The 27,657-nt window shown below is 38.4% G+C and overlaps 1 protein-coding gene across 1 annotated transcript in view; it reads right to left on the reverse strand.

The window, feature by feature from the left end:
- Positions 1 to 4,104: 4,104 nt before the first annotated feature.
- GRXCR1 (glutaredoxin and cysteine rich domain containing 1) overlaps positions 4,105 to 27,657 on the reverse strand; it is a 38,765-nt gene continuing 15,212 nt past the window's right edge. Inside the window, exons 2-4 of the mRNA XM_058804243.1 lie at positions 13,933 to 14,172; positions 6,586 to 6,651; positions 4,105 to 4,338 (exon numbers count right to left, since the gene is read on the reverse strand). Coding sequence (XP_058660226.1) covers positions 4,159 to 4,338; positions 6,586 to 6,651; positions 13,933 to 14,172 — 486 coding nt within the window. The 3' untranslated portion in view covers positions 4,105 to 4,158. The remainder of the gene's footprint in view (positions 4,339 to 6,585; positions 6,652 to 13,932; positions 14,173 to 27,657) is intronic.

Here is a 27,657-nt window from a genome sequence, read left to right on the forward strand (position 1 = left end):
TAAATAAAAGGCTAAGCTTGTTTTTGCAGCTCTGCCTTCAGAAACTCCCACCATTACAAATTTATATAAAATATTTTATTACAGTAGGCTGTTTACACATAAGACAATCTGTCTGTTTTATGGAGTTTTAGAAAGAATACACCATGGAAACAAAGTTTGAATGGAAAGCAACTCCCAGATGCACTATCCCATATTGAAAATGCCCAGATTTTTCCCCCACAAAATTAATGTCCATTGGTATGTTAAAAGAGCAAAATACTCCCGAACAGAAAAAAACCCCAAAGTATGTTTATTTTATAGTACAATATTAAATAAAATTTATAGTCCCTACTCATTTAATGCAAGTGAGAAGAAAATGGCCCTGAAATACCCCTTTACAAAGAAAGAACAAACAGGAGGAGGATGAACACCCTGCTTTATGTGGTCCTCACTATTTAGAGTAGGAAACTAATTTACACTCTGCTCTGTCACAGCATACGTCACAGCTGAGACAGCCACAACACACAGAGTCTCACCATACAATGTCAGAAAGCTCCAACCCAGTCAGAGCAACACCACACCACAGCAGAAGGCTTCAAGTGTCTGTCCTTCTTCAGCCCAACCTTTTATCCCCCTCATGCTCACACATTGCACTGTGTGCCCTCTGCTCCCTTTGGTGATGGGTCAGTGCCCCTGGGCACTCCATGGCTCACTGCTGTCAGTGCTGCTCACCTGCTGCTCACAGCTGCACCCACTGGGGATGAGGCTCAGCCACAGCCCCACTCCCAGTTACCACAAACTGTGTGCCTACAGTGCTCCTGTGACAGCAAATTTCTCTAGGGAGTTAAAAAACAGTCTTATGCTCAGTTATGTTGTCCACTGGAAAGAGTGCTGCAAGTTGAAGACTCCAAACCATTCTCTTTCTTAAGCTCATAAAGACTTTTGCAAAGAAGCAGCCCAAGGATTAGCTTGCTCTCTGATAGCAGCTCTCATATCGGCCAATATGCCGAGCTGTCAGGCAGAGAACATATACTTGGATCCTTACTTCAGCCTTGTCATGAGGGCCAGAAACAAGAGAAGCACAGCTTGATGCATTTGGAAATAGAAAATTTGCTATACAAAGTTGCAGTTGGATGAGTCTTATTTGTTAGAGCGGAGGAGATGGCTGCTAACTCCTTGGAAGTAAAGATGTACTACTGGTGTAAATCAGAACAGACCTGCATACCTTGTTTTTTTATTTCAGACTGACTTAAAAGCTATATTGCTAGCTGCCTGATGCATCTCTCATGTTAGAAACCATCATATCTCTCAACTGGCTCCTGGGCTTGCCTTTGTAATACTGTCATTCTTCCACACTTAGTATTTCTAGGATGGCTGGGGAGAGCTGAGAAGCCAGACCCAAAACCCTAGCAGAAATTGTAAACAATACAGTAAAAAATATCTCCTTAAAAAAAAAAAAAAAAAAGTTTTGTTTTTCACACGGGCTCTTAGAAGGAAAATCTAGCTGGAGAAAAAAAAATAGCAATTCAGTTGATGAGAGAGGAGAGAAAAAATCCTTTTCTAATACACTGACAAATACTCAGTGCCTGAAGAATACTATGTTAGCATTAGGTATCCTGTGTCTCCCATAAAGATCCTTGGGGGGGAAAAAAAGGTTCTCCAAAACTTGACCTTTTACTTTCATAATTTTTTCTTCTAAAAAGAAAACTAAGGAGGTTTTGCCTAATCTTTGCTCACTGGCATTAGGTGCCTCTGAAGGGTTAGATCCTTGGCTAGGACAGACCTGTAGATTTCTGTCACAGCCCCTGGAGATGAATCAGGAAAGAAGCGGGATTTGGCGTGTTTCATTCTGAGGGGAAATAATTTCTGATTGCCTAAATGGCAAGAAAACCAGCTTCAAACCCTTCTTCCAGGTCAATGAGGAAATTTCAGTTTCAATGAAACTGAAAATGCTTACCATACTTTGTCAAGTCATAGTAATTTGGTCATATGGTGGGTGAATGGTGATATGAACCATCTCATCAGGCAGTATGTCCTCTCAAGGGTGAAGGCTGTGGGATTACAGTATCACAAATGCACTGGCATTTTCTTTACTAGTAATTTCACTCAAGGATGATTTTGAGTATGCCATCTTGAGTTTGGTATTCACTGAGTGTTCTCACTCTCTAGATCCATAGCAAGTTCAAAACTAAAAAAGTTTGTTTTCATGCATCAGAAATTATGAATTTCTAATCATCAGTATTCTGCTTTTTGCTGCCTTTCATTCTGTATCATACCTGTCTGGACTGCAATATTAGCCAGAAATAGAAGGTGCATGACTATTAAATAAAAGAAGGGTAATGTATTTTCTTCCTTCTCTTTCTACCCATGCTGTAAAAAAGTAAGCACATCTGCAATTCAGAGTTTTATATGGGGTGCTGCTAAGAATTATGGATGGCCTTTGTATAAAATTTAATCTCCCTCATGTTATGCTGAAGATCCAGATGCTCCCTCTGAGCCTTAAGGTAGAATCTGTAGGAGCAGTAGGATCGTACAAGCACTTTCAAGCCTGCACATTCAACATGCAACAGAATATGTATAAGTCCCTTAGATTCAAATGTTGAAAGAGGTATATAAGCTCAACTTTTCCAGCTCTTCAGCACCAGCTACCACCTCTAGACACAGCAAGTGGGAGGGAGGTGGAGGAATGATGTTTGTGTAATGATTCAGTGAAGAAAATAAGGCATCAGAAAAACAAAGGTTTTCAGAGGGTTTTGTTTTTGCAAGCCATGTTTTGTGCAGCTGTGGCTATCCTGGTTTATACCACAGCTGTGCTGTGCCCAAACCACTAAAATACCTGAGTTTTTCATCACAGAGAAATTAAGGAAGGTTATATTAGAAAGAGGGAAGGGAAATGGGGCACCCAACCAGAGTAAACAACATCTAGAAAAGCAAACTGCACCTACCTAAGCCCCAGTCAGCACAACTTTACAAAGAATGAGGAAAGACACATAAATCACATGGCTCAACACTTGGTAATGCACCTTGGGCAGGGTGAAATGACTACCCGGGAAGCGTTTTCTAGCCAACACTAATCTCAGCAAGGTGCTTTTTACTACCTTTCTACTCCTTGTGCCAGTGCATACCGGCAGCAGGAACATGAGACAGATGTGCAATGTCAGAATGAGCAGCTGGTGATGGCTGCTAATGTTACCCTGTTAAAAAGTATTCTGTGGAAGTGCATGAATGGTAATGCACTTCCAAACTGGAATGTATTCAGTGTGGAGAGCCCACAGTCCATTGAGACTAATCGCTGACTAATCCTCTTGTGTTTGTGTTGGGGAAACCCATTAAAATTGGCAAAGGTGTTTACAGTTCTGGAGTTGTCTGGCCATAGAGCTGGGCCTTCCTGGGGAACAAATGCCCTGAAACAATCATGCCAGGCTACTCATCAAACCTCAACAATTGCTAAGATGAAAAAACTGAAATCTCATCCTCAATTACTTTACATGCAATTTATAAAGCTGTCAGGTGTTCTGACTGAATCATTGTAAGATCTACTGTGACATACAGGATCATAAAGCTCTGAGATATTACTACAGTTATGAACATCTACCATATTAAATGTTTTTGTAACTTTGTCTAACAACAATAATTTTGTAACAAAGAGAAAGCAGTATTAAAAGAGAAAGTTGGTTCATGGGGCTTTTAAGAAATGTTTCTATTCTTCTGTTGCCACATAGAATTCAGGATCAAATTCAGCCCTAGTTACTTTTCAGGAAAGTGCTGTGTAGAACAGTCTTGGGCAAGTCCACACTACAAAATCTTTATTCTCACTGAATTTGAAAACAGCACTGCTCAATGATCTGAAGTTTAAGCTTCATTTTGCTGTAACTTTGAGGGCATTACTCAAAAACACATATGACTGCTGATGATCCCATATAGAAGAAGATAGAATTTGTACATGTGATCAGTTTTCCAGACTACAAATCTCTCTATAAGGAAACTAGAAAGATGTGTTTTAGCGTTCGTTATATGGTTGGCGATCAAAGATTAAAAAGCTCAAATGCTCAAACCAGAAGTATACAACAAATGGATTTTTATTGACTGTTTTGGATAAATGGATTAATTTAAAAAAACCACATATTACAAACTGGTGCAGTACCATAAAATTAGTTTTTGCATGTGGAGGTGCCATTTTCAGCCTGCACAGCTCCTGCAGCGCTGGAGCCCGTTCTCATTGCAGGCCGTGCACTTGAGGGCCTTGAAGGAGTCCGTAAAGCAGTTCCGGAGCACGGACATCTTGCTCCCATGGCACGCTGAGCACGGCAGGAAACCAAAGCCCCCGCAAGAGAAGCACTCCTGAGGAAGCTGCACTCTCTGCTCAAAGAAGGAAAGAAAGACAAACATGTTACCTCATCAACCACTGTTGGCATTTTAGCTGACTAGAGATTAGAAAAGTACAAGGCCGTGGCTAATTCAGAGTCCTGCACCTGCAAGATAGCGTGTCCTTAGGCCTAGCTAGAGTACGATAACAAATAGTGAAAGAGACATGAGAAAAGAAAAATGTAACCCCTGAAGAATAGAGAAGAGCTAGTGTTGTGGTGCAGCCAATGGATGGTGTAAATTACAGAATATTCATGAGCTTATTACTTGCTGTATAAGTCTCTGATGCTCTCTTCAGTAAACGGAACTTGCTGATGACTTAAATTGAGCCCCAAGTTTTCCTTGCACCAGTCAAATGGCTCATCCCCAACAAACAGACCATTCTGCAACAAACCACCATAGGTCTAGGACAATGAAGACTCCAGGCCAGCTGAAAATTCACATCCTGGTTTTCATTTTGGGCAAGGCCCACCCCCCCATCCCATGGCAAACCACCATGGAAGAGCAGTAAGTCTGCCTTTTCCTTTGGCCAGATCCACATGCAATGTCAGAGAGGCTCGTTGCAGGTTCATTTGTTACTTAATACCTCCCTAGCCATTTACACTTGCCAAATCAGCAAGCTAAAGGATAGCTTGCATGTATTACTTGGATGCTGTTTAGGTCTAGATTAAATCTAGGAAGTATTGAGATGATTGAATCCAAACTCCAGGCAGTTTATGCTGATGTTATGTTTTCTGTGCTCTACATTAAGATATATATTATGACTTTCAGCATTTGCATGCTCGTGCTGAACATATTATACCTATTACAGTTAAAGGTGATGATATCAAAAAGCCATTCATAGCTTCTGACAAGTGGTACTCAAGGAAATAAGTGGGGTACTCAAATTTATGGGTGTAGAATGCTGAAGCTTTAAGAGTAAAGAAATGTCCAACAGTTACACCCAGAGAAAATTGCTTCAAGGAAGACTTGAGGCCTCTCAATTGTCCCAATTCCCAAGCAAAACAATAAATTTACTCTATTTTTTTATTGGATTAAACACAGCGGTGCATAGAAGAAAGATTTCAAAGACTCTTTTATGTTCCACTTGCTGAAAATTTGGCTAGTTCATTTAACAATTTTCTTAAAGTTCAAATCAGAGAAAGGAAAGGTATGCCACTTTGGGTACTTACCACCACATCTTTTAGCATTGCACTGCTGAGTAAGGACTTTGCAGGTTTGTTCACAAATAAAGAACAAAAATCCATACAATTCCTGCTACTGTCAGTCTGAGGAATTATGTACCACTACAAATTAGTGACAAATTATTACCACAGTACAGTAAAATACTCACTGAAAATGTAGTACCTGGAGGACCATCAAGAAAAATTAAAATATTTCTGCAAATCCATTGATAATAGCATTCACCTATTGAAAACTCAGATGAACATGAAAACAAGGCACTTTTTTTCTTTTTGTTCTGTAGCTCATAAACTTGCTGTTCTTCTTCACAAGGCAAACAGCTCCTATTACTATCAGCTCTTCCAGGGACAACAATTGGAAATATTTAATGTAAAATTAACATTCTTTTTATCTTAGGTGTGCTCCCATCTTATGTAATTTTTGGTGAATGCTTACTTTATAGAACATTATTGCAAATAATCGCAGCATTTTAAGAGAATAATATTTTTAATCTTTACATTCAATATTGCTTGTTGGGCTTGTAAATATACAGATACCTTTAGATGTAGTTAAGAGAACTAACAAAAGTTAAAAAACAAAGCAAAATTGCTTTAGCTCAGTTTCTGAGCAATGGCCACTTCCTCCTTGAACAGATGGAGGAACTTTGTGGAACCACTTTTGGCATCTCCAGCAATGAAGAAAACAGGCTGCCCCTTGCAATTGAAGTAAACCCATTTTTGAGGAAAAAAATAAATGAGAGGAAAAAAAACCCAAACCAACCAAACACACCCAAAAAACCCACAGAGGTTGTATTCAGTGAAAAGTTATCAGTTTCCCATAGTCTGACATTGTTTGTCCTATATATGTACTTTTTTGACCCAAGATTAGGACACACATTTAGCTTGAGAATAACATTTTAGGGCCTCCACCCCAAAACAGGGTGTAAAAAGAGTAAAACAAAAAAAGCATTTGGGTTCATCAGTTTATTGTAGAAGAAAAGGAAACAGTAAAAAAGAAAAGCTACTTGATTACAAATAGTAAATGTATATTGCCTATATTTTTTTGCAGAAATACAATTACCTCAATTTTGGTTAAGAGATCCTGCAGTTCCCCAGATTCATTCATTAGTAAAATTTTCTCAGCACCCTGTTAGGAAAAGAAGATGAAAAATATCAGGCACTTTACCATGCAAAAACCAGAGATGATTAGAAGATTTGGACTTGCAACTTTAAACAGGCTGAGGACAAATTTGACTCACATTAATTATATTGCAATTAGGTCAACCTTAGTAAAGCTAGAAGGAGAGGAGAATCTAATCACAGGTCTGATAGTAATAATGCCTAAAGTTCATTAGCAATGTGACATATCACATTGCCTTTTCTGTAAAAGGTGACACAGCTTGCAAATTCTGACTGTCTTCCCCTTATTTTACAGGCTATGTTTCCTGACAGAATAAAAAATATTTCTAGTTATTATGTCAAAAATTTACAATTTTGTAAATATACAACACATCAGAGAATGCAGCAAAATGAGAAGAGGAGATTGTATTTCAAATATTTTAGCAGCTGAGCATTGAATGAAGACATAATGTGCCTAATGTATAACAAAAGGAGAAAAGGACTAATGAAAAAACTCTAACAACATTAAAGTCAGACACAACAGTATGTAATAATAATTTAGTCTGACTGCATTAGGCCTCTTAGGGTTTCTGTGTCCTGAGCCAAAGCTCTATTGTAGTGTTGGGGATTTTTTCCTCTTGAAAGTAAATGCCAAGAAATCTGCAGACAAAATGGATGAATAAAATGCAGAATATGGAAATCTTGTTCCCTTCTCTTCTAATTAGATCACCACATTTGAATGTCTATACTTCACTTAGGGAACGAATCTCATTGAATATGAAATATTGTGAAATACTTGCAGACACTTTTAACCAGAAACCAACAAAAGTTGAGGAAACTGAGGAACAGTTTCAGGCCTTACTTGCTGCCAGGGCAATTGGCCACATCTTCACCCATGGCAAGTTCGTGCCATTGTGCTGCCCCAGTTTGCTGGTCCCTGCATTTCAAAATTGTTAAATTTTGTCTTTGAGTTTGCTTCCAGCCTTAACTAGAAGGTGTGTTGGGACTCTGACACAGGGCTGAGGTGCAGTGGGATGCTGGCACACATCTCAGATGTGCCATTAGTTTGAGCTGCCTGTGGTCAGCCCCAGCTCCTCACCAGCACCTCTCCAACTTCTGGGAGGTACAGGAAAAGCTGCTCATGAGCACAGGGAATATTTGTGTGACTCTATGCACCTCCAAGTGTCCAGCCATTCACAGAACCTCGCTGGGGACTACTGAGCCTACAAGTGTGTGGCCCAAAAGCCAACTAAAGGCAATCAAACTTTTCAAAGCTCCTTTTATGACACCCTACTAAGGTTATTTTCCCTATAGAAAGTCTTTTTGCTTAGGTTTGTGAAAAAAACAGCAGCCCTTTTGACTCTGTGTTTGATGATTTTAGTTAAAAAGAAAAATGTTAATATTTTAGTGGATGTGGAAAGCCACATTTTCAGTGGACACTACTTTTAAAGTGTAGTAAGAGTATACTTTCAAAGAGAGATATTTTTTAAAAAGTATCAGACAAGGTAATTAGTTGTAGTTAATTAGTCACAGAAGATGACAGGGGACTGATGAGCCAGCCTTATTGTGTTGACTCTTCTACTGAAATCCATTACAGATCATGGGCAGTGAGTGCACCAGCTCCAACACGCGCCTATGGGGCTGTCTGTGTCCCCAGCAGGGCAGGTTTAGCAGTCTGCTGGCCCCTTTCATGCTTGTCCACTCATCTCTGCTTTCACACAGAGGAGCAGGCAATGGGAGCATTTGGCACAACGTGGCCAAGGCAGCCCATGCAGTATTAGCTTGAGGCTTGAATGCACTGCAGCAGCTTAAGACAAAGCTTGTGCTGCTCTTCTGAAGTAGAGTCATTAAGGATTTGTAACTTTATTGATGATGGGATTGCAGCACCCCAAATTCCTTAAGCTGGACAAGCCTCAATTTGCCCTCTTTAGGCAAGGCTCTCTTCTCTGTTGCCACAGGGAAAAGCATTTCTGTGACTTCTGCCCTAGGTTTCTGTGATGTTGTATAATGCTAATTGGCTTTTACAACACAGTAATTAAAATTTTGACAGGTTTCCCATTATAGATTTATATTTTAAAGTATTTATATTTCTGATGACATTCAGTCAGTCAGTTGTGTTCCTTACAAAGTAGAAAGCTATGGTTTTTAAACTAAAACCCAAACATCAGAATGGCGTCAATGTTTTTAAGTGCCACTCTATCTTCTCTGATTAATGGCTGCCCCAAGTGAAATATAAGTAAAAGTCTGTAGAGATTAACCTTCCCTCTGGATCTTTGAGTCTTAACACACAGAATCCATAATTAATATAGATCCATAATTAATAGAGTACTTAACACAGCTCTTAAGACAAATAGGTGCTTTTTGACCAGATAATGATGCTTTTCTTTTTCTTCCTAGGTTGTGTTCAGTCCACAATTACTCAGAAAGGCATGTGAAGTCTTAAATAGTCTGTCTCACCAGAGAGTAACATAAGTAGTATGAGGGACAATGGGCATAATCTTCAGTGAAAAGTGAATTTCAGGTTTTTTTACCCATTTTTTTTAATTTCAAAGCAGAAGCCCATGAATCCTTTATCTACTAATACTGCTGAATCTCTCTTTGCTGAACTTTGCTGGAGTCCAGGGGTCATAGCCAGATATTCCATTGGCAAGGAAATGCCACAATCTTGGCTAAATCACTCAGCATATTTTCCAGATCCTTTTAATTATTAAAATTATTTTCCCAATTTTTCCTTGAGAACATCCAGAAATTAACATCATATTTCAAACATTAAATTTCCATTAACTGTAGAACTAGGACAAGGTCCACTAAGTTTTCTACTGCCCCAACTCTGTCTGGTCAATAAACCTGTCTGTTGCCACCTATCTTGGATATAAACCATTACCATCTCCACGATGTAATTCCTCATCAAGGAACAAACACAGATTTATGGCTCTGCATTTGGCTTTACTAGAATACCTGCAGCTTTTGGGAAGCAGCCTCTCTTCCACATCATTCCTTACATACTGAGAAAAATTAGTGAGGCCCCACACTATCCCTCTTGTGGACACATTTGCAGTGCAGATAAATTGCATGCCCAGTTTCCTATTTTGCTAAGCACTTAAGCCTCTTGTTAAGGCAGCAAAAATGCCCTCACACACTTCACCATCTCTGGCCCACATTGTTCACTGGGATGTTCCAGTGAAGGAGGAGCTGGGCTCTGAGTGTCGATCTTTGCCACAGCTCATGCTCCCTTCTGCTCACACCTCTCACAGCCAGGGCCCCTGGCAGCAGGGACTCAGGGCTACAAATAACTGCCTGGAAATCTGCCCATAAACTTAGAAAATTGACACTGCAATACAGTACCAGCACCAGAAAGCCCAGATTTGGTATGCAAAGAATGGGAAAGGTTGAGGTGTAAAAAAGCAATGGAACCCTGCATTTCCTGACATGTCAAACTGCAAAATGGAGGGAACAAGTCAGAAAATGCTAGGTGACTGAATGCAATAATTAAATTAGAGTTTTACTGTCACAGAGCCACTTATACCCTCTCATGAAGTGAATACCACAACAATGTATTCAAAAAACCCAAAGAACAACTAAATATATATGGCCACTGGAAACCAGCTAAAAGGAAATTGTAAATTCCTGTTTCACAAAAAAACATTTTACACACATATTTTCTAAAAGTCAGTTACAAAAACAGTCTCATTGTTCTTTGGAAAGGATTATAACCAGTGTGTCAAATAAAATAATTTTTCTATAAAACTAATGCTGTTTTGGATTCATTCTAGCTGGGAAAACTAAACAGGAGATATTTTCTTCAGAAAAAACAGTCATAAATTCACATATCTGAAAAAAAATCAAGGTTCCCTTGTATAGCTGGAATTAAATCATATATTTCAAGTGAAAAAAAAGACATGTATTTTTAAAATATTATATGCTGAGTTAAGATATTTACAAAAATTACTTATTTGTCTGTTTTACTTGCATCCCTTTACCAAGAGTATATGAGTTTATAAGAGCAAATAAATGCTCCATTTTTTTTTCTGTGTGGCTTTCTCTTTTTTAGAAGCAATTTTTTATTCTGCATTGGTATCCCAGCAGATGGCATAATTCCATTTCAGATGGAGACAACTTCAGGTGAAAAGAAGGGATTAGATCAGCCAGTAAAGAGCATGCAGCAGAAAGAAACAGCAATTTCCTGACAGACTGATATTTAGACTGTGTGTGTCAAGAAATACAATGGTTCAATCCTGAAAAAAAAGAGAAGATTAAAAGCCCTGCTGTACTGCAGCATGCAGTACTCTCCTTGACAGGGGCTAAATATGATTTTTTTTTTATTGCTTCTGCCCAAGTCATGGATTTGTTTCATTGTCCCTGTGCAGGCAATGATGAATTCCACAGCACTGTGAATATTTATCCCCACAACCTGCAATGCTCAAACAACTTTGTCCGTGCTTCTGAATAGCTTGGGTACAATATTCTCTATCAGATGTACATATGCTGGGTTTTGATGCTTTTGTTACTTTTATCTCATTAAGAATAATCTTTCACCTTTCAAAACTGTTCATATTTTATTTCAGGGTTGGGGTTTTTTCTCGTTATGACTCATTGAAAGCTGCATAGCTCAATATAGATTCTCCTTTGTACTGCTCCATGCAAACCCCTTCAGGGAGGGATTTCTCAGAAAACAAATATTCAAAATGAAAAAAAAAAAGAAAGAAGAGAGAGAGAAAAAAAGGAAAATAGTGCATGATTTATTTACTGACACACCAGGTTTTGGGATTTTTGTGTTTAATTTGCATATCAGAAGTTAATTGTTATAAAAAGCATTATAGAAATATCGCTGTTACCAATGAGACCAAATTCTGTAATTAGTTCTCGATTGCATTTGAATGAAACACAAGCCTGGCACAGGTTCCAGCCAACACACAGCCCCTGGGGTCAGGGTGCACTGTCTGCTGAAGGTGAATTGACAGAGCTGGGGGTGAATAGTTCATTGCCAGACCTTCTCAACACACATTCCTCCTTATTTCTCTAAATGGAGGAATTTCAGATTCTCTTGTGAAGACATATAAGACTGCCATAAAATAGCGGGGCTTGCCACATTTACCAAACAGAATGAGGGCACCCAGGTCCCTCCAGGCTGTCCAAGTGACAGGCTCGTCCTGGGGCTCTCCTTCCCCAGCACAGCAGCCGCAGAGCACTGCCCGAGTCACTGCCCTGCTCACACTGAACTTGGCCTCCTCATGGTGCCAAAGCGCATCTCCCCTCAGCTAAAGCACCCAGAGTGGGGCTGCAGCAAGCAGCAGTGCCTCCCACGATGGTAATCAGTGGGGAGCATGGGGGGCACGGACCTTGTGCAGGAGGAGGGGGAAGGCACACACTGCCATGAGCTCCCTGTGAGCAGAGGGGCTGTCCATGCATTGCTCCCTGCCTGCAAAGCTGCTTGCTCACAAATAATGTCACTCTTACATGGAATAACTCTAATTAACCCATTAAAGATTTTTTCCAGCTAACTTCAGTGCACATCAGGTTAAGGAAAAAAAAAAAAAGGAAAATAAGCAGGAAAACACACCCCATATCTGGGTGTTTTCCTGGTTTTTAGCAGCCCAATGCTTTTAGCTTTCTTGTGCTAAACAATGTAAATGTAGTTTCCTTGCTGCAATAAATGTGTCTAGATCAGAGCACTAAATTATTTCATTTTTCTTTACCTATAGAAGGTAGATTTGTCTGGTCCATAGTAAGCTATCTTCTTAATTCACTTGCCTTCTTTTCTACACCTCCCTAAATAATCTCATACAGTACTTAGAGAGTTTTAATGAGATTTTATTGGGTTTTACACTGACGCTCCTCTTTTAGAAAACAAGTTTTTCACAATCTTTGAAAATAAACAAACAGAACATCCCCCAACTGGTAGTGAGTTATTGGGCCATCCATCACACCAAAATGACTGTATCCAGGCATTTCCTCCAGTTAAGCAAATAATTTATTTAATCAGTTTCAGTATCTTATCTGAATTCTTTTGACAAATTGGTCATATGTGGACTGAGATTTTCTTGGAGTCAATCAGAACTCAGTACTTACACTTTAACATAATAATTAGATGAACAAATCTTCATGTGAATCCTGTTGAATTTTAAACTGCTCTTGAATGTAGCACATTCACTCATGACTGGCTGGAGAACTCTCCAAATCTCCAAATCAGAGTTTTGATAAAAGGATATTCTACAATGAAGTAAATATCACTGTCTGCTAATATTCTGCACACAGGTGGTTTTACAGCTGCTCTAGTGGTCTGGCAAGGCCTTTGACTGCAAATGCACTTCTTATAATGCTCAGGGAAGCCTAATCCATGCAGAACACATGGAAATCTTGGAAGGGATGGGGGAAAAGAGGAGAAAGTGTTCATACAGCCCCAATATTTATTATCCCTGATTGTTGGTTACACCGCATTTTGTTACTTAAATGTTTTGTGAAAATGACAGCTCTAAGTGATGCAAACACAGTAACCTCACTGTGCTTAAATATAGTTTGCCTTCACAAATCACAGCCTCACAGTTGGTGCTAATTGCTAGCTTTTCACCACTCAGAGAAATACCTTCTCTGAGTTTAAAAACTGTTTTCTTTGTGCCACTTTCCGGAATCTTTCTATTTTGATTTTTTTTTCTGTTTATGAGAAATACATTTCAAATATACAGGTTCAATGAAAAGGTGATTTCAAATGTCAGCAGGCTTCTAGACCTAGAACACTAGTGTACAAATTGGGATTTTCCATTTGGAGTTTATGTCTTACAGTAGGACAGTGTTGGACTTCTCTCTCTTTTACAGCTAGACTTTTAAAAAATTATTAATCAATTTTGTATCTAAAATATGTTCAGTTGATTACAGATCCTGATACAGACTACGTAATCTAAAATTCAATGTATATTTAAAGTCTGACACTCCAAAGTGTTAGTTTCTTATTCAACACAGATATTAATAAATGACAGGTTTATGCTATGTGTATCCATCTTCCTGAGTCAATCATACATACAGTTTCTCGTAAGGAAAAAAAAATCAACTACAAAATAATATATTTTTTTAAGAAGCAGATAATATCTTAGATGTGTTATTGCCTTTTACTCCCTGGTTATCTTTTGCATCTTCAGATCCAACTTATCAGTGAGGATCTGTGCAATGTTATTACAAAAGGATTTCTGTCTTAACTTGTTACCATCACTGCAGCATCGTAGGCAATTTTCTAAAAATCCTCCTTCTCATTCATCAAGATTTTCATCTGCTCCTCCCAACTGTAGAATAAAATACAGGTTCATGCTTTACTTACCCCAAGATAATGGCCATCAATAAACACAACAGGGAGTGAGGGAACCTCACAGACACTTCTGCATCTTTCATCTAGCTCTTTTCCATAATCACTGTTCAGAGCAATGTTTTTTTCTTCAAACTTAACTCTGTGATTTTGAAATATCTTTCTAACCAGTTCGCATCTTTCAAAAGTTGTTCTCACCACACGAAGACTGGTAGTATAAATTACTATACGGCCAAACTCTGGGACTGCTGAGACCTGGAAAAAAAAATAGTTCCCATTACATTAAGCAAAGGGTTAATATCTTCCAAGTATTGAGTAATTTTATTTAAAATATTATTTTAAAAAGGCCAGCATATTAAAAACACAATCCAACTTTCAACTTTTATTCAAACATGAGGATGGAAAAGGAAGAAGGAACTTCTTGAAAATAGCAATATAAGGCAATTTAAGTTCTTAAATAAAGTGCAACTTGACTTTTTTGGGAAGTCTTAGGGATGTTAAGTCAACATATATTTTCAAGAAACGGATATATTTCAGATCCTGATGGACTTCCAAATGGGAATAAATTGACCCTATTCTGCTGACGTCTGATTCTGTTAATACAGTCACTTGTGTTTGCACAGAGTTTGATAGTACCCAGACTAAGACTAAACTTGCTAGTTTAGATGTTTTTGGCAATCTGCTTCAAGACAAGAGCCTAACCTAAGCTTTAGAAAGTCCATGACCAAAGATTAACGTGGAGTACTTTAGGTCTCCATGCTGAACTAGATTATGACTGCAGAAGGTACAGATGAATCTCTAATTTTTAATGTAGTTCCTCAACAAATTACTCTAACATCCAAACAACAGTAAAAAAATATATTTTTGTGTATTAAATGTCCAATCAAAAACCCACTGCAGCTAGCTGGGAAAAAGTTTCACACCACAATTCATATTTTACTTTTTACCCTACTTTTCAATATGTAACAGTTTATGCTGTTTCTTTCCTTTCTAGGATGAAAACAATTAGATAGTGTAAATACTACAGGGATTAATTTCCCCAAGAGAGTGTGATAGATTTTCAAGGAGCCTGAAAATCCTTCTTCTAAATAAAGATATTATGTTCAAATATGTAACAAATATTCCAGTTTTTTAAAAGGGTGCTAATGCATTCCCAAGCTTTCCAAATTATCCATTGTATTCAGCAAATTATATTTAATTATTTAATCAGTATTCTAGGAGCCAAAACACAAGTTAGAAAACAGAAAGCAAGGATACCTCTACTACACTGTAGCACTGTATGGAAAATGAACCTTGATGTGTGACTAGATAATTTCTAACCGAACCTTGATGTGTGACTAGATAATTTCTAACCTATCTCATTAATTAACTATAAAACATAGCTGTTACATTGGGCAGATGTTATTGCAGATTTTGCCATATAACCAGTTATGATTTAACTTGCTACTTAAATACCAAAAAAAAAATCCTTGAAAAAGTATATTCTGCTTAGAGAGGTGTTTACAAGGTTCTTCATATAGTAAAGAGTTCTCAGGAAAAATATTTGCATTTCACAGATCTCTTACAGAACACTGGAGGTGTTATTGCCCACATATGTGGCCATGGCTTTCATCTCCCATTCAGGAAAGAAACAATGTTGTGATACGTCAATATTTTTTCTCTTAGAATGGATATCAGAAATTCAGTTTTAAGAATAAGTTTTATAAAAATGGGCTACTTTTCTGCAGCCCATTTTTAGGTTGAAAATCTGTTGCACTGCTAATGCAGTATGACTCTCCTCCAGCATCGTTCACAGATTCCAAGCGAGAGAATTAGCTCGTTGTCTCCATAAAAGACAAGTACTCTACATAAATACTGCAAAATATTTTAGTAACCACACATGGGTTGCTTGAAGGAAGAGGAGTTTCTTGTTTTCATAAGCAACCAAAAGAAGTTCTTAAATAGAAACTTTCACATATTCCTCCTTTCTTCCTCTTTGGAGTGACAATACATTTTGAAGTGCGAAACCATTCAACAGGAGGGAAGCTCTTGTTTCTCCATAGCTCTAATCTCTAATGCTGCTTGTTCCCAGACACCAGAGGCTGGCAGCATGGCTACAGACAGTCATTATCTGGTGAAGCATCAGGACTGTGGTGTCCCTACAGCATATAAATAAGCAGCTGAAGAGATGGAAAAATGGAAAGTTGTAAAGTGATCCGGAAAGATATCAAGTGGAAGGGGTGTACAAAGAGTCACTTTTATGTTTATTCCTTTCCTTTTTCCTAATGTGACAGCGAAGAAATACCATTGTTTGCCCTGCAAAGAAGTATCAAGAACATTGATCAAACAGTTGTTCAGGGAAATTTTCATAGAACCCTTGTTTTCTGTGCTACAAATGCACACAACTTGTCCTTGCAAGGACTTTTGCCATGGAAAGATATCCTTCTTGCCAGCTGTCTGAAAACCACATTGGTAATGAACAACAGGGGGGTTATAATCTATATTAATTCTTGTTTTTCTAATCAATATAGAGGCTGAAAACTGTCATATTTAATTACCAGAATACACTCTTGAAGTAAACCAGTAAACCCTGTGCTTTTCCTTCCTAGGTTGGAGCTGTGGCAAAACCATAAATAACAAGCAATGTAAACAAACGAAAAGAAAGACACTTTTGAAAATGAAGTTTTACAATATTGCTTTGCAAATTTGAAATTCAAATCACCTCATGTAACTCACAAATGCACATAAAACTCTAGGTGAAATTAAACAGAAGGCTATTCTCTGGTTAATGGGTATGACAAAACTTTAATAAAGCTGTGGAAGTTGAACAGATTAATATATCAAAAGATTTGGAGGAACTTATATTAACCTCTTATTTGCACTTCTTGTAGATGGAATTCTCATTGAAGCAAGAAGCTTATGATCCTTAAGATTTCTATATATTTTTCATATATTTGTAGCTTTTCAAACAGCTAATGCATGGCTGTAGCTCCAGTACTTTTCCTACCCTTTTCCCCCTAGATATTAGAACAATAAGCTAACCTTGTCATATATTTCTGAAATACTGTTTAGTCTTATTGTCAGGAAGATGGCCTACAAGAAGAACATTTTGCTTTCCAAGCAGAATCTGAGACATCATAACAAGAAGTGGGGCAAAGAAGTCCTTGGACCAACTCCAAGGGGTTGACCCAGGGCTGGGTTACTGGGGCAACTGAATAATCGGCATATTCATTAGGTATCCTAATTAATCAACCTTGTAAAAATTGTAGAAATCCAGGCAGGTGTGCCCATCACCACTGGGACACCTGGAAGCTTCCAAATAAAGGTCTGCTTTTTACTTTACTATGCTAATATTGTTGCAAGGCTTTTTTCTCTTTTGATTATAAGCAACACTTATGGATACCATTTGACCTAAGGCAAACACTGTGTCATATTCAGGGAAACCCTGTGCACATGGGCCAGGGTTGTGCTTCAGAGAAGGTGACTGTATGGAAAGATTGCCAAGGAAGAAATTTAAGTTTTCAGGAGGAAATAAAGTTGCTTTAGTAGTAGTCCTCTACATCATTTACAACTCTTAGTTTAGCAGCCCAATGTTACCATCTCCCCAAGAGTCTAAGGGCACATTCTGCTTTACTGCCTCAGCCTGAAGAACTTGCAGTTTCCTTGGGAGAATCAAGCAGCCAGAGACAGCAGCAGCATTTCCTGCATCACTTCACAGCAGAGCTGCCACTTCCAGCCTAAGAAACAGCTGCCCTTTTCTTCTGTCTAGAGAGAAGAAGTAATTGCTTCAACAGTTCAATCCTGTTCATGATTGAACATGAAAAAACCACAATGTCACTTACTTTGTTCCTGACTCAGTCTTTTCCCAGACTTCTTTACCAGGTCAGTCATGGCTTTTGCAAATCATAGAACCATAGCATCATTGAATGGTTTGGGTTGTAAGGGACTTTAAGGACCCCCTGCTTCCAACAGCTCTGCCAGGAGCAGGCACACCTCCCACTAGAGCAGTTTGTTCAAAGCCCTGTCCAGATGTATAACTGGGGGAAACCTATCCCTCTGCCATCCCTCTGGCACCCATCTGACATGGTTGACTCAATATAATCCCAACTGGGAAAATCTTGAGGTATGTCATCCATGAGGCTAAATCTGTGAGCTCATTATCAAGTGGCACCACAAAAGAAAGGAAGAAATTCATTATGAAAAAGAGAAGGCTTAATAGAGCAAGAAGATGAGGAACAAAATGAAGGGATTTTGAGGACTGGAAAAGGGCTGAAAATACAGAACTGAAACCGCATGATAAACCAAAACCTAAAATGTCAGGACACTGAGAGAGCAAGAGTAGTAGACACTAAATGTAGAAGTAAAAATATGAAAAATATGACCCAAAAAAAGGCAATAAAACAAACAAAGTAAATGATAACAAAGTTGCAAAACAAAGTAAATGATAAAACTGAGATCCTGAACCTTTTTTAAAGGTGATTGAAATCCTGAACCTTTTTTAAAAGAAATCCCAGTAGTCAATGTAACTGGACAACAAATACATTACAGAATATGTGAATCTTCAAGTTGTTTGAAAATTTTGGAGTGCTCCTTAAAAAAATGGTTTGTATTAATAGGGCTTCAGAAATATGAAATATTTCAGAATCATACTCCTAAAACTTGTCTTTGAGAATTTACCTTTTTCCTGTAAAGTTGCCTCAGCAATAATAACAGACTTATCAGTAGCTTTGAAAAAACAGTACAATAGTCAGGTGTTTCCATGGTGCTTCTGAAAGCCAAATAAATACCATTAATCTCATTAATATTTTGGGGTTCAGACTTTCCCCATTATATCTGATCCCTGATTTTGGGGTTCAGCTGCAATTGAAGCAGCAGGAGATGTGTCCATGTTTTGCTGTTGGTCTCACAGTTACCTTGCCCCTGACCAGTCCTGCCAGTCTGAGCAGATATTTCTCTTCTCTTTATGAGTGGAATTTATTAAACTAACAATTGAGTAACAATACCAAATTAATTCTTCAGCATATTTGCAATGACTCACTCTCTAAACACTACAGATTTTATTTAATATATTTTACAGCATTTTTGTCTGTTTGGTGACTTTGAGTGTTTTTTTATCTTTGGACCAAAACCCTTAACATGGATATTTTTGCAGCATGACTAATAGCTATTAGTGGTCCAAGCCAAGGCTTTTCTGCTTGCAGTGTAAGAACCACTGTATCCCTTGGGGCATAAAGTGATTGCTCCTAGAACAGTGGTGAAATTTGTTTTTTGAAAACCTTTGTATATGACCATGTCTGTAAACAACTAAAGAGGCAAGTCCATCAGTGAGAAGAATACTGTACTCGTGATGTTAGCCTCATTTTTATTTGGTTGCAAATGAAAGCCATGAGAGCAACACTACCAAAGTAATCATTCCATTTTTTTAATCCTCTCTCTACAAAGAAAATATAAATTTGTTTTAACCCCATCTGTTGAAAAGAATAGCTACATACATAGATCATTAATTTCAATAGAAGCATCACCCACAAATTTACATTTGATTCTTTTAAAAAACAAAATAATAAATGAAAAAAAATTATAGTACTTTGTACTCAATACAAGCTGAAATGCTTTATCATATATGACATTTTTAAAGGTTTTTACTATGTTCAGGTATAACACTCAACATGTTATTTATGCAGTACTGAATTGCTTGTGTGACCTAAATCAAGGGCTGATATACCCTTCTCTGTCTCACAATATCATCTTTCAACATCTCAGAGAGTTCTGCTGAATTATGCACCCCTTGGCTCTGTAATTAGATACTATCAGACTGGCAGAAGGATCTGCTTCACTAAGTAGGCTGAGGCAGGAATCTAGAGCACATTACAAACCCTATGCCAGAGATGCTTCAGTGAGTAAATGCAACACTCATGAGCCAACAAAAATGTTGAGCAGAAGAAAACTAGTTATACATAAATATACACACATGCATATTTTGTATGTATGGTTGCACATCTAAAAACTTTGAATTAAGCTGCTTACTTCATAATTAGCATTACATCATTTATAGCTTGAATTTGTATCAATAACAGAGTGGCAAGAAGAATTGTGATTCAACAATAAACTGATCACAATCTGGTTTGAACTTTCTGGTTTTATTTTACACTCAGAAAAAGAAGGGAAGAAAATGAGCTATGAGTTTCTTGTTGAAGAAGTTCTGCAGGAAAAAAGCACCAAAATTTAAGCATTTAATTTCTGAAATATTTAAAAGCTTTTACTAGCTTTTGCAGTTTAAAAGACTTCTAAAATATATACTAAAAGTAGTTAGTAGTTACTAGTTATTCTGAAAGATAATTTGAAAGTCAAAAGCTATGACCAAAATGTTTCAAGTTTTTTCTACACGATAATCTGTGAGAACATACATGTTTTCAAAAATGTACAGCATTTTATGAAAAACATACCTTTCATCAAGTCATTGCTTATATGAAAACATGCAATATTTGAATGAGATAGCTGAAGATTGAAAGTCTATGTTCAAGCAAAAACCACAATATTTGCCATCATAACCACACAGAACAATGCTAATGGTGTTGTGAATCTGTCCATTCTGTTTGTTGGTTTCCTAGTTCAAATTAAAGTTTTAATGCCATTTTTTTCTGGAAAAATTGATTTGCTGGTCAGACGACCTCTTGCAACACACAGACTTCATCTGCCAAAGTAAAATGTTTTTCTTTGGCAAGATCTGTTTGCACATCCTGAAGCTGTTGCAAGCAGTCCCCAGCCAAGGTGTGAATTCTTCATATGAAACCACACTCCCTTCCACTTCACTGTTCGCAGTCCAACCCTTTATGGGCTCTCACACAGCAAAGCAGAGTGCACATGTAAATTTGAATCTACACTGTCTCTTAAGTACTTCAATGCTTTAAGACTGCAGTCCTGTTTACATTGCCTTCAAGGACCCAGCACTGCATCAATATTTGGTAAAATTCAGAACTTTATTAAATTCATCATATTACAAAAGTGTGATAGAATGAAGTCTGATTTCTGCAACCCAGCGCTCAAGCACTCAAGTGAAAGCATGTACTGGCCTTTTCTTGAAGTAACACTGTACTTTTCCTTATGCAGTTTTGGCAGTTAAGGGGACTATAAACTGTAGGACTTGCCACCTTTCACCCCTCAGGGCAGTGGAATGATATCACCAGTATCCCTCCTCATGACTCATGGGAAGGTCCATGGAGACCAATTTACAGGTGAGGCCATCAAGATCTGCACTCCTAAACAAGGTAGCTAAAGTGTCTGGGACATTCCCAAACAGATCCTAGCTTTGCTTTCTCAAAAAAAAGGGCCAAGGTCACTGCTTTTCTCAGCTTTTAAAATAACACAAATACTTGTGTGGCTTTTGCTGGGCTGTGTGCTGTAACTCGCCTCACACACAAACACCAGCCCCAGAAATATATCTCCAAAAGCTGTACAGGAGCCCAGGCTCCTCTGCCTGTTGTAACACAGGACAAGAAACATCTCTTTTGTTCCTGCTTGCATTTCATAGCTCTGAGGAGCTGGGCATAGTTACAGGGAAGAGCTGTGATACAGCAACAACATAAATTCTTTAATCTTCTGACGCCTGGGCTATTCTTGTCTCTCTTATCTACAAACCCAACATATTCTGCTGATTGTAAAATAGCACAGTTTTACCTCCTGAAGGTTGACATCCTCAAAATTGTTCAACTGTAGTGTAAAATAGATTCAGAATGCAATTATACCTCAGATATTGGTATAGCATATATATGTTTGTAATTCATTTGTACTTTTCAGACTGTACATCAATGTTAGGGATGTCAGAGGAAGGTATTTCTACTGTTCCTTTTATCCTAAAATCACTTGGCAGTATACTAAAATATGAAAAACCAAGTCTTTCCATTCTCTGACATTATGTGGATGTGTGCTGTTACCTTTCCTATTCCTCAAATAGTACAATATAACATAATTTCCCTTTTCCTGCTACTGCAGGCTTTCCCACACATCTTCAGTACAGGCTTCTTTTCAAGGGATATCAAAGTGTTTTCATTTCAAAGCAGAAAAAATACTTAAAATACCACAGCAAAGGAGTACAGGGCATGACCTGGCCCCTCCCTGCTCTTTGTAGTGCTCCAGCTGTGGGCAGGCTCAGAAGGTGCAGAGACCACAGCTGAGCTCACCCTCAGTGTCCTTCCTGCTGCTCAGCCAGCACACCTTCACAGCCAGGTTACAGCCTGCTCCCAGGTGATCTGAGCTCTGATAAGGGAGCAGGTTATCTCCCCGGGGCTCATGGGCTCTGCTAGACCCTACTGCCTCTGCCCTGCAGCCTCCAGAGTCACTCTGTGTGATGCACATCTAGCTCTGACTCTGGGGTAAGAGCAGCTCCTGCTCAGCAGGGCGCAGCAATGCTGTGAAATCAGCCAGGGCAAAAATTATTTCAAATAAATGAAAAATATGTTCAAGTTAGTTGAAAGAAGATCACTATCTGTCCATGTCTAATCGTATTTTATTTATCAAGTGCTGAAAGTTCTATCAGTATTTTCTTGTTAATGTACTTATGCCATTCAGCATATGATAGGGCAAAATGAAATATTTGAAAAGCAGAAGCAAATCTGTGATTAACTCTAAACTAGTCTGCACTTCTCCTGGGAAGAAATGCTGTAATAGAATGCATGTTTCCCTTTTGCTTGCTCAGTCCTTATTTCTCTCTCACCTCATATTTGCCAATTTGACATCTCCAAGAAATTCTTCGCAAATAATAAAAAGAGAGAGCCTCTGGGAAGACCCTTGGAATGTTCCTCTGGCTGGTACGAGAGAAGAAGCATTTCTTTGCTCTGCAAGGACACTCCTTATGAAGATTGAAGGGGAAGAGGCAGGAGCTGAAAATAGTTTAGTTCTCAGCAGTTTACATGAGACATTAGAAACCAAAACAAGGAGGGTCCAACAATCTCCTTTCCCATTGTGCAGTTCTTTGAAGCATTCCTGTATTCAGCAGAAGCCAGACAAGGTGCACCCAGACTGTCCTGTGACATTTGTATGAAGCCCCTTCAGGTAGAGCCTCCTGCGTAGGGAACAGGCTAAGAGAAGTAATAGCTGAGCTGGTACCATTATTTGAATATCCCTTAATTGTTGCAGAGAGCTGCTTGATTCAATTTACTAGTGTCCTCTTCCCCTCACATTAGCCTTATAAAGGCACCAAGCAAAACACAACACTATGGAGCGCCAAACAAGTATCAATACAATATCAGTGCGAGCCACATGGTCCAACACGTAGTCTTTTTGCCTGTAAAAAGATGGACTGCCAATAACCTTGAAATTTCCACTACCAAAGAAAATCACAGAATCATAAAATGGTTTGGGTTGGAAGTAGACCTCAAAGTCTACCCCCATATTATGGGCAGGGACACCTTCCACTGAACCAGGTCCCTCAAGGCCGCACCCAGCCTGGCCTTGAACATTTCCAGGGATGGGGCAGCCACAACTTTTGTGGGCAATCTTTTCACCACTGCCAAAAGTAAGAATTTCTTCCTAATATCTAATCCAGACCTGCTCTCCTTTTGTTGGAAGTTATTCCCCATAATCCTACCACTACATCTTTATGACTTTCACATCATGAAAATTCAACACAAAATCCAGCATAGTACAATTTTCTTAACAGCTTTAACACAAGAAAATTATTTCAGAAAATTTCCATCAACCATCACAATCGCCATGCTAAAATAATGTACAATCATTTTCTGAGACAGACAGGTTGAATTCCTTGCCATTTACAGCAGGAACCTCCCAGTGCAACATTAAGGCAGCAGTCAGAAAATATCTAAGCCAAGTTTCAGCAAGGCATATGATAATGTTTCATTTCATTTTCAAAGTGTGCTGTGGGATCTCACACCGAAATAGACAACTGAAACCTCATACACAACCTTTCAGCCTCATTATGATTTCTCCTACAAAATACGTCTCTGTAGCCAAATATTTCCTTGAATAAGTTGCACTTCAAATCAAGAATTGGGTGTTGTCCCATTTCTTTGGTTCCTTTGAGTTTATCAATCATTGCAAGCTATGGAAAAAATTACTCTGGGATGATTATTTTATATCTATTTGTTTGGCTAACAATACACAACAATACATTTCAAGGCCTTTAACCAGTTGTAATTGGTAAACAAGATTCAGCCTTGTAAATGTGACAGAGAGAATGCTCTGTCTTTCACAAGACATTCACTAAATAAAGTGAGTGAAACAGCAGTATTTCCTAGAATGCACTAGGCAAAAAAAATGTATTTGTCATTAAGAGGGTTGACTGGAGGCATACTTCATAAAATTAGTTTCTATCTCTTGAAGCACAATTCTTTGAGTACAAATTAGTGACTATTCACCTGGATAAAGTTCCATGGGGGTTAGTGGATGCATTTTACCAAATACAGTGGTTTCTTGTCAGGTGAATAAAATGGGCTCAGGCCACATGAGAAGTACACTTGCTTTTTCTGACATTGATCTTCATTTTCACTGAGAGCTTGAGTGTTTCTCAGCCTTCAGTGAGAGGGCCAAGGCACATTCTGGCCTTGTTTTTTCACCCATTAGTTTAGTAACCGAAATTTTGTCATCTCTGAAACAAACTCATCAGGAAAGGAGAGAGTAAAGTTAGTTGTTGCTCTGATGCTGTTGATCAAACAACCTGTTCTTATATTGCCTTCTGCTTTCCTCATCAGTTTATTTAGGAGTAACATGATTTGCTATACAAGAGACAAAGTGCTGGGATTACTTTACTTATAAATACAATATTTTCAAAATGGCTCCTTTGAGACAGGAAACAACACTAGACCATAAAACTTTTTATTTCCAGCAAAACAAGCTCAGTTTTTCAGTGGGAAAATGCTGCTGTTTCTGATAAGTACTTTTTGCTTGTCATGGCTGTATATATAATGTGCTTAATATCTACCTTGACCTATATAAAACATGACATTGCCCAGAGGAGTGGTCAATATGGGACTCGGGGCAACCTCGTCCAGCAAGTGGCATCCCTGCCCATGGCAAGGGAGTTGGAACTAGATAATCTTTAAGGTCACTTCCAATGCAAACCATTCTATGATTCTGTGATTCCACATTTTGTAAACTCCATTAAACACCTGTCCTAAAAATGAACTTTCTTTGGCATTGGCTTATGCCACATTTCACTTCTGTGCCTACTCTATACTACAATGCTGATTGTAGTGTTCTGTAACCTGGCATCCAACCATGGGAACATTTGTTTTCCCGAGGTGCAGTGCTAGTAGGAGATTTATATGCTAGTGTTCCTGATGTTTGATTATCTGCTATGTTTGATAAATGGCTTTCAGCTGAGCAATCTGTGTGGCAATATAAACATTTTTTCTTTGTTTGATGTAATCATTGGATCAGGAAATTGAAACCCATACTTCTGCACAATTGTGTAACAGTGTATTGGATATATCACCCTTCTGATTAGCTTCTTGGGTCTTTGACTGCATAAAATAAATGCTGATTGGAAGTCGTATTAAATGTTATTACCACCTCTTAAGAACTAGACTGTGCCAGTCAGGTACAGATAAAAAGTGAAATTCAGTAATATTAAATGGTAAAAACAGCACAAATTTGGCAAAAAATCAAATTACCTTGAGATCAGAACTGAATTTCTGGTGAAATTACACTAAGGTTTGTTCATTTAGCTAAAAAACGTTACAAAGATAATTCACCATAAGATGCAGTTAAAATATAGGTATTTTGAAGCTGTAATCAAAAGAATGAACAAAAGACTTAAACTCAGTGTTGGTCACCAGCAAGCGTGGTTGAAGTACAGCGTTAAAATAACCTCTTATGTACTCCCATTCATCTGTCTTTGCCAAAACTTCTGAATTCAAGTTGTAATTGAAAACTCATGTTTCCCTCATCCCTTTTAGAAAGAAAAAAGATCTTGAAAGATCTTACTTGAAAGATCTGACCAGATTGCAGATTGCAGATTCTTCCTTTCCCCCAGAAAGCCTGATTGCTCTTCATCTCTCTTCCATGTCAAAGTGATTAATTTTAAAATAAGTTTTTAAATGAACACCCAATTTTGCCAGGACTCCAGGAGTGATTTTATTTCCTCTTACACTGCCAGCATGCGAAACTCTTTTTTCTGCTGCCTCTCACTTTTGTCTTCATTCTCTCAACACAGAATACTTCACTGCCACAATTGAGGTTTCAGACAGCTATTAAAGAACTGATTTAAGCAAGGCCTTTACCTTTTAATGAGATTTACATGAGGTCAAAATTACAAACCTGTGCTCAGGTGGGCTGCAGGGGTGGCTGGGAGCTGCTTTCCAAGGTGCCAGCTCAGAAGCCGATGGCACCTCCTTGCAATGTTTCAGTAGGGCTGAGCATGTAATGAATCAACCAAAATGGGACAGAAGCCCAGCAGAGGTCTCACACCACTGAGCAGAAAGATGTCCCCAGATGGAACCTGGTGCATTTATGGTGAGCACACTTTCCTGGTTTCTGGACAGCTATACTCACGGAAAGTGTCACAAATACCTCGCCCTTTTGTATGAAGATCATCACTGTGCATTGCCATGGAGCATGTACAATGCCAACATTTCAGATGAACTCTGCCCTTCTGGCACATTGAGTTAGTTGCAGTTTATCTCTGAAATGTGTTGAATTCAAAGTATGGCTTCCCTCTCTGGTAGGTTTGTTGAGGAATTCTCTGAATCCAATTGAACACATGAACCTAATCATCTTAAAAATGAGAATACAAAGCACTTAAAATTATTTTAGTCTCTCCACAGCCAATACATCAGATTTTCAGGCTCCAAAACAATATTTCTAAACCTGGAATCATAGCTCTTCCATTTCCCTCCAAGATATGTCTATGAATGCGGACACCAGAGAGCTTTCTCCTGCATCTCACAGGCAATGCAGTTTTCTCCACAAGCATTTATCTCCTGAATTCCCTCTACAATATCAGTGTTCCCATTTTATTTCCCTCCAGCCAATTCCCTGTATTCACAGTCACAGACCTTGTGTAATTACCACTTGAGATTTTCTGAAAATTAATTACTTTAACTCAGTAGCTACAACCCAGCCAGCATCATTTGCCCTGACCTTGGTTTCTACTAGTTCTGGCTCTTGGTTAGCTTTATCTTTTCAGTATATCTACAGAATAACAAGGGGAGGGGCGGGGAGGATCTTTGCTTCCACCAGCAATAACCTATGGTGTTTTACCCATTAAATCCCAATATCCACTCATCATCATTTTCTATCTCTTCTCCTGTACTGCTTGATGTAAGTTAATTCCTTTAAAAATCATCAAAATTCACAAAAGTTGTGAAGTACATGATTATGTGTAAATAATTTGCAATAAGATTCACGCCCAGTCCAAAGAAACCTGCTGTGAAACATTGCATATCAGTGGTCAAACTGAAAATTCCCTCTGCTGCAAGAAGAACATTATTTCTGGCAGATAAGGCTAATGTTGTGAGAGGATTGCACACAGTTTTGATGTCTACACAAACATTATGTTGTTGCATGAATCCTGAGAGCATTTGGAGATATGCTTATTTAGGACTAAATTTTGGCTTGAATTTTCATTACATATTGGACTCATTTTGGCTATAGTAACCTGTCTGATCCACGAAAAACTAAGGGAATCCAGCTTTTAAATTATCCCAGGGAGGGTTTATGAGTTTTTACATCAATGAGAAAGGACAAGGAAAGAGCTGAATTTCCACTTTGACTATTTTCAGCTGTTTATCTGGAGACAGTTTACTGAAG

This window comes from Ammospiza caudacuta, chromosome 4, assembly GCF_027887145.1.
Source record: "Ammospiza caudacuta isolate bAmmCau1 chromosome 4, bAmmCau1.pri, whole genome shotgun sequence".
NCBI lineage: Eukaryota > Metazoa > Chordata > Aves > Passeriformes > Passerellidae > Ammospiza > Ammospiza caudacuta.